Here is a 13,081-nt window from a genome sequence, read left to right as displayed (position 1 = left end):
AAATCTTTACGGGAGCAGAACGCCTCATCTTTCTCCCGCGGAACAGCTGGTAGTTTCGAACTGCTGGCCTTAAGGTTCATAGTCCGATTCGTAACCACTCCGCTACCAGAGCTCCTTCTTTTTATACAAAGCGACCATAATAAACGACTCCAATAGTGGTGCTGTAGGGTCAGCACTGGACCACAAGCCACAAGGTCAGAAGTTCAAACCCATCATCAGTTCCTCAGAAACCTTATACAGGATCGTTATAAGTCGGAACCCAATCGACAGCATTTAATACCATAATAAAATAGAGGGAGACTAGAAAGAAAGAAAAAAGTAGAAAGAGGAAATGATATAATATTATATGAATACTTTGGTCCTTTTAAAAAGTGCTCTCTATATTTTGAAGTCCCTTTTGTGGCTCTGTGAGTTAATGTATTGGACTGCAAAGTCAGTGTGAATTGCAAGGTTGGCGATTCAAATTCACCAGGCCTGGGAAACCCTATACAGGGTTGCTATGGGTCAGAACTGCCTCGATGGCACTTAACAACAACAACTCTATATTTTACAATATATTTCTTTAAATTATAATTTAAAGAATTATAATTTATAATTTAGACGTATAATTTGAGATCTTTAGACTCTGAAACTTATGCTAAGCCAGTCTGAAAAATGTTTTTTTTATGAGATTAAAAAGAAACCTCAAATATTTTTGTGACTTCCTTAAATATATTCTCAAATAATTCAGGGCTTGAAAATTATTAGTTGGTCATAAGTATCAATATATGATTATTATATTACAGAATCAAGTGCTTCTTTTTATGCTAAACATCAAATGGAATTTAAGAAAAGATTTAAAAATAAAATCTGGTCTTACAAATAATAACATTTATAGAAAGCTTGTATTTACAATGGCTTATAACATATTTTCTTAGAATGATACAATACAAAATGATACAATTTTGGTCCTAAGACCCATTATTCACTTTAATATTTTTCATCGATACTAAATAGTTGTCATGCCCCTAAAGCCACTTTCATTGCTGTTTCTCTTAAAAACTAATATGAAAAAGTTGAAGGATTGAAAGATTGTTTTAGAAATTAATGCCTTTTTAATCTATAAGACAAACCAGTAATGTCAAAACACTATCAAATGTAATTCCAATTTTTTCTTTCTTTTGAGGTTCTAATACTATTTTGCGATGCCTGTAAGAAAATTTCTCTTCGAGTTCCTTCTCATCTTCAAGCTGAAACACTTGTAGGTAAAGGTAAGAAACTGTATTAAAAGTTTCATAGTTATAATTCCAGCATTTAACTTAGGATAATGCACTAGACAGCAGGGTCAGTTTGAACCACAAAACCAGCAGTTCAAACCCACCAGCACCTTCTAGGCAATCCTATACAGAGCCATTATGGGTTGGAACTGACTCAACAACACTTAACAACAACAAGCTAAAGGCTAACCCTGTAAATTTTTGATAAAAGTCTTATTGTACCTCCCTGGCATTCAAATTGAGCATATAATGAAAGATGGATGGCATGTTTTAGGTAGTAGTTAGAAACAATTAAAGTATCAAAGTTATTTGTATTTTTTTCTTGCAAGAAAACATTAGCAAGCTGTAGAAGGCTAAATTATTTTTAGCTTAGTTCCAACAAAAGAAGTCACCAAAAACAAAGACATATTTTAATCCATATCAACTAAACGTTTCTAAATTTCCAAAGTCTAGTTTCTTTAATTGACTAGATATAAAATGAATGTGTCTGTTTTTAAAATTATTTTTATTTATTGTAAATACCTTAGAATAACAATTATATCTGGGGTTTAGAATGAACAAGTACCTGTGATAATGTCACAAAATAACGTGGGAAATTTACATAAAGTTTGATGGGTCTTGCAACCATTAACCTTTGACTTGTGAGTTGACTGTTCTTCTGAGTACAAAGCTGACATCACTTTCACCAAGATGTTTCATTAGCTTTCAGTTTATAGCTAGGAAAATACACCTTGCATACAGGTACCTTTCCCAAGATAGAGCTGTTTTGCTAAGTGCTTTGAGGTACTAAGATAATCCTTAATATCATTTAAAACAATACTTGTGGTATGGAGCTGTTAACCACAGTGCCAGCAGTTCAAACCAACCAGCGGCTCCTCAGAAACCCTATACAGGGTCGCTATGAGTCGAACCAACTCCTTGGCCTTTAATAGCAACAGCAACAACATCCTATAAAAAAGGAGCCCTGGTAGTGTAGTGGGTTACATGTTGTGCTGCAAATCACAAAGTCCGCAGTTCGAATCTACCAGGCTGTGGGAGAAAGATGAGGCTTTCTACTCCCATAAAGATTTACAGTTTCTGAAACCCTATACAGGGTCGCCATGAGTCGGAACCAACTTGACAGCACCCATCCTTTAAAAGGTAGTGTGGTGTTCGTTAGAATAAGTACTGGACTGTGAACCACAGGATCTGCCGATTGAGTCCACCAGCTGCTCCACAGGAGGAAGATGAGACTTTCACACCTGGCAAAGATTATAGCCTTGGAAACGCTGTGAGTGGGAACCCACTTGATAGCACTTAATGACAACAACATCCTTTAAAAACATTTAAAAGATGTACTATTGTTGTTGCTAAGTGTCTTCGAGTTGTTTCCAGCTCATAGTGACCCTGTATAGAAGCGACCGGTGAACTTGAACCGCCAACCCTGTGGTTCAAATTGACTCCACAGGCCAGCACATTAACCTGCAACACCACACCAGGACTCCAAAAGTATAGTGAATACTAATAAAGATACAGGAAACGCTGTAAATATGTCATATATGAATCAGAGAAGAAATTATTTTGATATCACCAACAATGTATATTGTTGGTGTAATTAAACTTCAGAAAAGGTAATATTAGACAATTTTTACAATATTCATGAGAACTATTTCTTAAAATAGATCAGTTTTCTTATTTGTTAACAGTAATCAAAAGAACATTGCAAATAAGTACAACGTCTACTGATTCCATACAGTTATACTTCAAAAGATATAAAACAGAAAATTTGCATTGTTGTTGTTGTTGAGTGCCATGGAGTCGGTTCTGACTCATAATGACCCTGCACAGGGTTTCCGAGGCTGTAAATCTTTACAGGAGCAGAACGCCTCATCTTTCTCCCATGGAACCACTGGTAGTTTTGAACTGCTGACCTTGAGGTTGGCAGCCTGACTCGTAACCATACGCTACCACAGCTTCTTAATAAGTGTATATGTGTATAAATAGTATAAACTATAAATAAGAATTAAAAATAGAAACAAAGGAAGTCCTGTGACACTAGACAATATTTTACACATAATCATAAATTAATTTATAACAAAGCAGTGAAAAAGAAGACTCCATTAATTCAATTTAATTTTCATAATCTCCATGTTTTAGAATAGTTAGTGCTCAGCAAACTCCAGATGCAACTTCTCCTTCTGCTAATCCTGCACTAACTTGTAGTTGCCATTCCTGTAAAACCCGTTCTATTCCTGTTTTCATCTTACAATTTATTGTGAAATACCTTCTCTGCAGTGAATCTGGAGGAGTGTCTCAAGTCTGCCACCCACTTCCTGTCAAGTGATCCTGGCTTCAGAATTCTAGAAGATGGCTCCATTTACACAACAGATGACCTCATTTTGTCTTCTAAAAGGAAGAGTTTTTTCATTTTACTCTCAGACAGTCAGAAGGAGGAACAAATAGAAATAGAACTTGTACTGGCATCAAGAGAAAATAAGGTATAATGAGCAAACCGTTCAGTAATTTAGCATATTAATCAATTGACAAAGTCCTTCATTTCACAGATTTTCTTCCATGATACAGAGTTCTTAAATGTTCACTTATTTGTCTATTCCATTTATAATTTTACACATGCACTAACTAGATTGTTTTAGGGAGTGGCAGAGCACTTTACAAAACCATGTAAAAGTCAGCAACCCTGTATCCAGGGATAATGTTTTAAGGTGTGGCAACAAGAGCAACCCACTTGAAGAACAAGTCAGAGGTGGCTCTAAGGCTTAGTGAAAACTGATTCAGACTGGAGATGTGGTACTCCACCCTAAGTGGCTTTCTCTCAGTGGACTGTGGGTTGAGTCTCATTTTGCTTTGCTGAGAAGAGATTTTCTCTGGCTTACTCACATGTTAATCGAAACTTCTATAGGTTCCCTCTCTTTGGAATGGAGGTGTGGTCAGTCCACAACTAGTGTCATTTTCTCACAGTGGGATTGGTGATTGGTCCAGGGAATGGGAAAGGAGGTTACTGAAATGAACAAAAATTTCACATCATGCAGACTCAACACAGTGATTTTGATCTTATAAAATCATTTGTTAATAAGTGATTCAACCTGTAAGAGAATTTCACAGTAAAATGACTTTTGATAAATTATAAGATTATAAGAAAATGACTTCACTGAATTTAGAGTATGACTAAGGCTTTCAAGGAGTCCTGGTGTGGCGCTGTAGGATAAGCACTGGATTGCTGGCTGCAAGGTCAGCAGTTCAACCTACCAGTCACTCTTTGGAAACACTATTGAGTAGAAATCAACTTGAAGGCACTTAATAATAAAGCTTCTAAAACATCACTGTATATTAAATTTTAAAAAAATTTCATACTTCATAAAAAAAAAGCATCTAGAACAAATAGTGAGCTGTGTCTTTACATAAGCATAGTGGTATGCTTGTAGTTTTAGCTAACATTATAAGAAATGGGGAACTTCCAACTCTTTTTGATGTTGTTAAGTGCATCAAGTCACCCACCCCTGTACAGGGTATCTACAGAGCTGCTGGTGGGTTTGAAGCATTGACTTTTTAATTCTGAAATATTTGTTAGTGGATTATTTATTTTAAGGAGTCTAAAGCTTCTGGTGTGGCATTCTAGGGTAAACACTGGATGGCTAGCCACAAACTTGAAGGTTTAAACTCACCAGTCATTTCTTTGAAACTCTATACAGGTTGCTATGAATAAGAACCGACTCAAGAACACTTAACAACAACAAAGCTCCTCACGATAATATTTTTTAACCAATGCACAATAAGGTTCTAGTTCAGTAGCTGGTCAAGTCAGAAAACAGAACTAAGAATAGTATGTAGTCTGAGGTCTTATATTTGTGTGTATCTCATTAATAAAAAATGAAATCATTTGTGGATTATCCATGACAACTTTGTTTTTTTTTCATGCTAATGCATATGTGAATGTCACAGTTTTTAGGATGAAAAACAATGCTATATTTCTTTGTCCTGCATCAAACACAGGCTCATAAGAAGAGACATACCAAAGACACAGGCCTTAAGCGCAGCAAAAGGCGATGGGCTCCTATTCCATGCTCCCTAATGGAGAATTCATTAGGTCCATTTCCACAGCACATTCAACAGGTAAACTTGTTCAATTTCTTATGTTCTAGAAATTTTTGTTGTTTAAACTTTGCATTTGAATTGCCTAGTACTATACTTACACCTATTGTTACATAAATGAGGTAAGGACTTAAGCCTATTGTTATTTAAAAGGTTATTTTATTCACCAACCTAGAGTCATACAGTGTATTTTATCACTTTCTTTTGTAAATCATACTTAGACATTTAGAAATAGACTGTATACTTTCAATTTCTGATGCCTTAGTTCTGCCTCCAAATTCTTCCACTCTGCCAGACTTAAGCACGCATGCACAAAAGGCATGTCTAAAGATTTTGTGTAATTCAACTCTTGCTTAATTAGCATTATTCTACCAAAAGATGTCGAGTATTTCAATTTACCCAGTGCTGTTACTGTCACATAGCTGGACTGCAAATGTAGGTCAGTTTTGAAATTATGCATGCTTGAAGGATTAATTATAGAAGGACAGTTTGTATGATTTTTACTTTTTAAAATCATGCAATTTTTTATTCCAAATAGTTTATAATCACTGAAAGAATGTAGAAATATTAAAGATAGATATAGCTCCACAGATTTTCTACAAATATGTACATAGCTCAAAAAAGAATTTATGATCAAATAAATGACAGAGTTTGTGACTTTGCACATTGCAGAATGCAATGAGAAATGATGAGTAGATATGCAGAAAAGAAAGAACAGATAATTAAGTAATAAAGAGAGGAAGTGATTAAAAAACATAACCATCAAAAGAATTCAAGTTTAAAATAATGTATCATGGTATATTTGTATAAAATGAAATTGTCATTTATTGTTTTAGATCCAGTCTGATACTGCACAGAACTATACCATCTTTTACTCCATAAGTGGACCAGGAGTGGACAAGGAGCCCTTCAATTTGTTCTACATCGATAGAGACACCGGGGATATGTTTTGTACACGAAGCATAGATCGTGAGCAGTATCAACAGTTTTCGGTAGGATCATTGAATTATTCATTCAGAATTAGATTCTTATTATCAGTTGAATTCTTCAATTATGCTTATTTGCATCTTATTGGATAATCAAATATTTGACTGAATATCTTAAACATTGCTAACTTACAATATAAAATTCAAATCTGTATAAGTTTTATTGATGAAGAATGATGGTGAGTATTATATGAGAAAAAAAGAGGGAAAATGGTAAAGACAATTTTAAAGAATTAAATGATAGATTTCACTTAACTGATTCTGAGCTATAGAATCTCAAGATAACAAAGAATTGCACTGAGTCAAAAGTTTCCTACAATAGCTGATTATTTTCAAATCTGGCTGAGTGCCATAAATCATCCGACAACTTAAAAAATTGCTGGTGCTTGGGCTCATGCTCAGAAATTCTCATTGCATTGTTCTAGGACAGAGCCCAGGCAGTTAAAAGACTATCCCAAGGTGATTCAAAGTATGTAATACAGTTGAGATCTGCTACTTTAGCCCCTTGCAAAGTATTGTGCAGGTACAAGTTGTATTCTTCTCTTTCTTGTCCTTCAGCAATGAAGTCCTTGGGCACCATTTTACTTCCTTTATAACTGAAACTAGTTTATCCCCTTATTTCAGCCTATTTTACCCAATCAAATGAAAATTCTAACTCTGCTGAAATTTAAATCCTTTCATTTTTCTGTTTCAAACTTCACATATCACCTAGTGTCTTCATTTCTCTTATGACAGTGAAGGGAAATTTACAGGGTGATGGTGAATAAAACTGAGTAAACATTTACCATCTTAAATTATATTTTAAAAAGTACTGTAAAGGAAGTCTTTGCCAAAAAGGCATTTCAAGTCTTATATCTGGACAGTCTTGAGAGTAACATCATGGGTGGCTAAGTGTTTCAGAGACAGCAGTAATATAAAGACACAATGATTTTTTAAAAACAACAACAAAAGCAAACCATGATTAGAGTGGAGTTTAGAGCTTCAGAGTATGTACTAAAAGGTTAGAGTGATAAGTAAAGTCCAGCGTGTGAAGGATCTTGTTGTTGGTAAGTACCGTGGAGTTGGTTCTGACACGTAGTGACCCTGCACAGGGTTTCCGAAGCTGTAAATCTTCACAGGAGCAGAACACCTCATCTTTCTCCAGCGGAACCACTGGTAGTTTCAAACTGTTGACCTTGAGGTTGGCAGCTCGACTCGTAACCACTACACTATCAGAGCTGGGCCCTAACCTAAGAATGTCCACAAAGCATTCTATATGGCAGTGAAACATATGAAACAATATACATGTCTAACTTTAGGTATTTTATAATGAACTCATGCAGTGGTAGGTCTATAGTGACATTTTATTTATAGTTTCATGTCCTGTCTCAAAGTCTCTACTATAAACATTCATTGCTTTTATTAATACCAAATTGTTACTTAAAAAATACATCTTTTATTGTAAATTGAATTTACAGGGCAGATCATCAGTTTTGCATTCAACAAATTACATACTTTGTTTCATTACAGTGGTTATAATCCCCTCTATGTACCATCAAATAACAGTGTTTCTCTGTATTCATTTTAGCTCTTTTTAAAAAACAACAACACTCAGACATATATAATAATTTAAACCACCAAAGGGTACACTCTGCAAGCCTGTCTCCTGGCCACCAGCTCTTATTTCCTGTCTTTCCATGAATTTAGAGTCCTCAGATGCTCCCTCTCTCCATGTCCTCATCTCTGCCTTCATCTCTGGTGTCTCTGCTTCTCTGGATAGGGTCCAACATTCTGCTTGTGCTCTTATCCCTTGATGGTCCAAGGGTTCTCTGTTTCTGGACTGTAAGATTAACTACTCCCCTGTTTTTGTTACAAAACTTCTACCTTTTCAATTGAGACAGTCGCAATTAGTCATGAAAACCATTACTCACTATTGAATCATAAGAATCATATCCCCATCTCTTTTCACCAGATCCATCTAGACAAGATGAAAACTATTCAGTTAGGGGCTCTATCTCCACTCCCCCCACACTCTTTTTTAAAAAATATTTTATTGTGAATTATGTGATAGATTATATGGGAGAACATTAGCTTTACATTTATCCTGTAGTAGTATATCTTTCATTGCCATGGTTACAACCCCCTCCATCATCAACCAACCAAAGGGTATACATACCCTGCAAGCCTGGCCCCCCTGGTCATCAGCACACAGCCCCTCTCCCTCTTTGGATCTAGAGTCCCCAGCCACTCCATCTCTCCATGTCATCATCTCTGCCTCCATCTCTGGCATCTCTGTTTCTCTGGATAGAGTCCCACACTCTGCTCTTCTCACTTGATGGTCCCAGGGACCTACGCTCCTGGACTGCAAAGTCAACCACTCCCCTCCTTTTGCTACAAAACGTCTACCTTTACATTTCCAACCTTCACGTTTAGTCCTGATAGCAGTTATTCACTATGGTACCACAAGAGTCCTATCCCCATCTCCTTTCATCAGCCCTGCCCAGAGAGATTGGATACTACTCACTGGAGATTCTACCTTCCTCTTTGCCCTCAGGATATAGGCTCCCTCTTGAGAGCTTGTAAGCCAGTCACTTCTTGCCTTTGTAGCCCCCACATTTTGGGTAGCCATTGTCCAAGTTGCCCATCCCTGTCTACTCTGTGTATGGAGGGGGTGGGAATGATTCTTGCTTTAAGGATTTGTTCCCTCTTTTGAGCTACTGCATCCATAGGTGTAGGTCAAGTTCATCAAATTGTATCAGATTACTCTCTTTTTTTCCTCTTTCTTCTTCTAGTTGAGTTCTGATTATCCAGCCATTGAAGCCAGGTCAAGTGGGTATTATCTGCAAGTGTGGGTGTTCTTGTGCATATGCCCTCTCTTCTTTCTTATTAACTGGGCACTTCACTCTCCACTCTAGTCCTCTGTGGCTATGTCATTGACTCTGGGGCCAGGAGTCCCCAAGTCTTGCCACACTACTGGTCAACCAGGTCTCTATATAGGTTCACAGGAGTCTAGTGAATGTGGTAGGGCTTAGCTCGCAGCTTCATTCTTTCATAGACTTTTACAAGAGACATATGTTAATCACCATTGCAATGATGTTCATCTTTTTATCAAGAAGCAAAATACTGACGGAGTAAATAGCTGCCCGCAGCTTTTACAACTACTTCAATAGAAGAAAAGATGGAAGACTAGCAACCAGTCTTATGATTGCTCTCTCTGTATTTTGCCTACACTGTATGTTGGAGTGTGTACTTCATTTCTTATCCTGAAGGCATATCATATAAGGCCTTATTAGTTTATTTTCAAGGTCATTCTGCTGTCATCTTTGCTTCTCAATGTGACCGATGCTAGAGACAACAGGAAGAGGAAAATAAAATTATAAATAAGTTACTCTAATTTTCATATTTTTTAAAGGATAAATAAGAAAAAATTAATTTGCATCCAAAGTTAGGATTTTGATTAATTATCTCTTCAGGATAACCCATATATCTCTAGTTCCCATTAACAAGGCTAAGATTGAACTGGCATTAAGAAATTCCCTTTGCAAATTAATACAATTCATAAAGAAAAGTAAAACAACCAGATAGAAACATGCAAGTGTAAAATCAATCAAAGCAGGATAAAGTAGAAGCATTCTTATGTTGATATAAAGGTTGAAATCTTTACTTTTTTATCAAATTATATTTTATTTTTTACTTTATATTGAAAAACTAATTTCTCTGGATTTTTTTCTCCACTTTTTCTTTTCATTTTGGACAAGGCAAAAGCCTGTGTTTTCTTTATTTTGCAGACCACTAAGCACGAGATCAGTGGTTCAAATCCATTAGCCACTCCTTGTAAACCCTATATAGAATTACTATGAGTCAGAACCAACTCAACAACACTTAGCAACAAACAATAACTATCTTACCTATTTCAAAGCTGTTGTGATCATTGAATAACATAATATTGATGAAATTACTGTGTATGCTACAAAACTCTTGAAATATCCTCCAAATGATACAGATCAAACAATGCACATACACCAGAATTTTGTCCTAAAAATTAGGATTTTGCTGGTATTTCCCAATGTTTTGTTTGCATCTAGCATATATGTATATGTTAAGTATTAATAATAGATTATTATTTTTTGGCACAATTCTATTTCATAAATTAGTGAGAATAAAAGCTACAAATCTAATGCAGTGCATTTATTTTGTACTTCTCTTATCTCTGTTGCTCCAAGTTAAGTAGTCTTGACTTCTAATGATTTTAACTACATTTTTATTTAGATCATCTTCTTCACAATAATGATTTCAATTTTATTTACTTTGAAGATAATTGACTAATTTTAAACAAAACCAGAATAGCTTCTGGGGGGGGGGGGAGGGGGAAGGAAATCACCAAATCTGAAACAGTGGAATTTGAAATAATGATATTTACTTATAGTTAGATATAAAGAAATAAGATTATTTCAAATTCAAGTGATAACATAGTCAAAACAACTGATCTCTTTGAGTTACAGGGAAACTAGCAAATATTAGTGTAAATTTTAGCAAGATTTAGATTAGACAAGGATTTAGATTAGACAAGGATTCATTTTAATTCCAATTTGATAAATTAGAAAAATGCTTTACCAGTAGTTCAATAGAATCTTTTCACAGAAGACAAACTAAAAGGTAATTTTTTTTTGTCCTAAAAAAGTAAGTCAGACTTAAGGGAATATAAAAATGACAATGAAAACTATTTATTGAAGACTTGCTCCATTGAAGATACTGCGCTAATTTTTCTGGGATATTACTAAGGCTCCGGCACTATCCTGAGAACAATTGTAATCTAGTAGAAATTATTGTTGTTGTTGCTAAGTGCTGCTGAGTTGGTTCCAACCCAAAGTGAACTTGTATTTGGTTTCCAAAGAGCAGCCGGTGAGTTTGAACCATAGACCTTGAGGTTCAAACCCACCTTGTGGTCAAGCATTTACACTGTAGCACCACTCCAGGACTCCCTAACAGGAATTACTGTCATAAATTTCTGCAATTGAGAATCTCAAAATGGCAGCAGTTTAAAGAAAAAAAAAGCTCATGGTATCGGTATAGGGGTAAAGGAGGAGAGCGTTAGAAAGGCTAAATAGTATAAACGGCATCTAGATGTGAAGATGGCAATGATGATGGTGATGCTAATGATGCTAATGCAAACACTCATATTCCTGAATTTAGAACCATTGAGAAATAATACAGAGGAATACGATTTGTGACAATTTAAGTTAGTTTTAATACAGAAAAAAATAAAAGAACTAGGTATTGTTTGAGCAAAAATAGATGAGAGTGAGAGAGAATATGAGCAGTCATTTTGATACATTCTATCCCGAGAGCAGTGTACTAATTCCTTATCCTGCAGGTTAGCATGAGGAATACAACAAAACATTGCCTTCTAACATGTGGCTCTATAGGATAAGCACTTGACCACAAGGTTAGTTTGAATCACAAGGTCGGCAATTCAAACTCACCAACCACTTCTCGGAAACCCTATACAGGTTCACATAGGTTGGAACCAATTTGATGCCACTTAACAACAATAACACAATGGTGAGGATTTTGTGGTGATGAGAAATCACTGAAGATTTTTATTAAGTAGTATCACAATTAAAATTTTGCTTTATGAAAATGAATTTGACTCCTGAATGCTTACGTATATTGGGGAAAAAAACATCATTCAGAACAATGGCAGGAAGATAAACAGGGTATCATTCAGGATGGTTGGAGTCTAATGAGTGCAATGGCAATAGGAATAGAAAAGAGAAGATGGATGATAGAGATAGAATGGCATGGTAACTTAAATTTGAACAACCAGCAAAGGTAATGATGAAAAGGGATACCTGGAATTTTGAGATTAACTCATTTTTATTTGGAATGACTCTGTTATTGTTAGTTACGGGCAAACTGGCTCTGAGTCATGGCAACAGAGCAAAACACTGCCATCTCCATGACTTTGAGTCCATTGTTATATCTACTGTGTCAGTCTAGTGCATTGAGGGTTTTTCCTTCTTTACACTTAACCTGCTATTCTACCAAACATGATACCCTTTTCCAGGGATTTATCTTTGTTCTTGAGTCCTGTGTGGCATTGCGGGTTAATGCACTGGACTGCAAGGTTGGTTTGAACCACAAGGTCGGCACTTCAAGCTTACCAGCAGCTCCTCAGAAATTTTATACAGGGTGGCTATAAGTCTGAATCTACTCGATGGCACTTAATAACAACAACAACAATGATGTGTCCAAAGTAAGTGAGCTGAAGTTTCATCACCTTTGCTTCTAAAGAGCATTAAGTTATAATGGGATAGTTACAGTAGGGAAATCAAGAAGAGATAGTTGTGATGAAGAATTGAATTGTTACAGAGTTCATTTTTGGCTAATTCAGTTTGTCCTGCCAGGGAAGAAAATGTTTAATAAAAACAAGTATTTGTTGTTCTTAAATGTCATCAACTTGGTTCCAACTTATTGTGACCCTGTATAGGGTTTCTGAGGAATGACAGGTGAGTTTGAACCACTAATCTTGCAGTTCAAACCAAACTGTCAGACTAGTGCTTATCCTACAGCACCACACCAGGACGCTGAGCAACAATTTAGTGAGCACTTATTATACACAAACTATGTAAGAGTGCAAAAATAATATGATGGATTTTGAAGGAAAATGAATTTAAATCCTTTCATTTGAAGTCAACATAAATCATTTGAAAGAAGAATTTGACATCAAATTTAGAATGGTGTGGTACTGTAGGTTAAACATTCAACCAC

General features: G+C 35.8%; 1 protein-coding gene across 1 annotated transcript in view; it reads left to right on the top strand.

Annotated features, from left to right (window-relative positions):
• DSC1 (desmocollin 1) overlaps positions 1-13,081 on the top strand; it is a 75,915-nt gene that overhangs the window by 40,449 nt on the left and 22,385 nt on the right. The window contains exons 3-6 of the mRNA XM_006835125.1: positions 1,166-1,250; positions 3,531-3,733; positions 5,247-5,366; positions 6,182-6,337. Coding sequence (XP_006835188.1) covers positions 1,166-1,250; positions 3,531-3,733; positions 5,247-5,366; positions 6,182-6,337 — 564 coding nt within the window. The remainder of the gene's footprint in view (positions 1-1,165; positions 1,251-3,530; positions 3,734-5,246; positions 5,367-6,181; positions 6,338-13,081) is intronic.

Source organism: Chrysochloris asiatica, unplaced genomic scaffold (assembly GCF_000296735.1).
Source record: "Chrysochloris asiatica unplaced genomic scaffold, ChrAsi1.0 scaffold00015, whole genome shotgun sequence".
NCBI classification, from domain to species: domain Eukaryota; kingdom Metazoa; phylum Chordata; class Mammalia; order Afrosoricida; family Chrysochloridae; genus Chrysochloris; species Chrysochloris asiatica.
The sequence above is the reverse complement of the archived record's forward strand: the minus strand, read 5'-3'. Positions and strand labels throughout refer to the sequence as shown.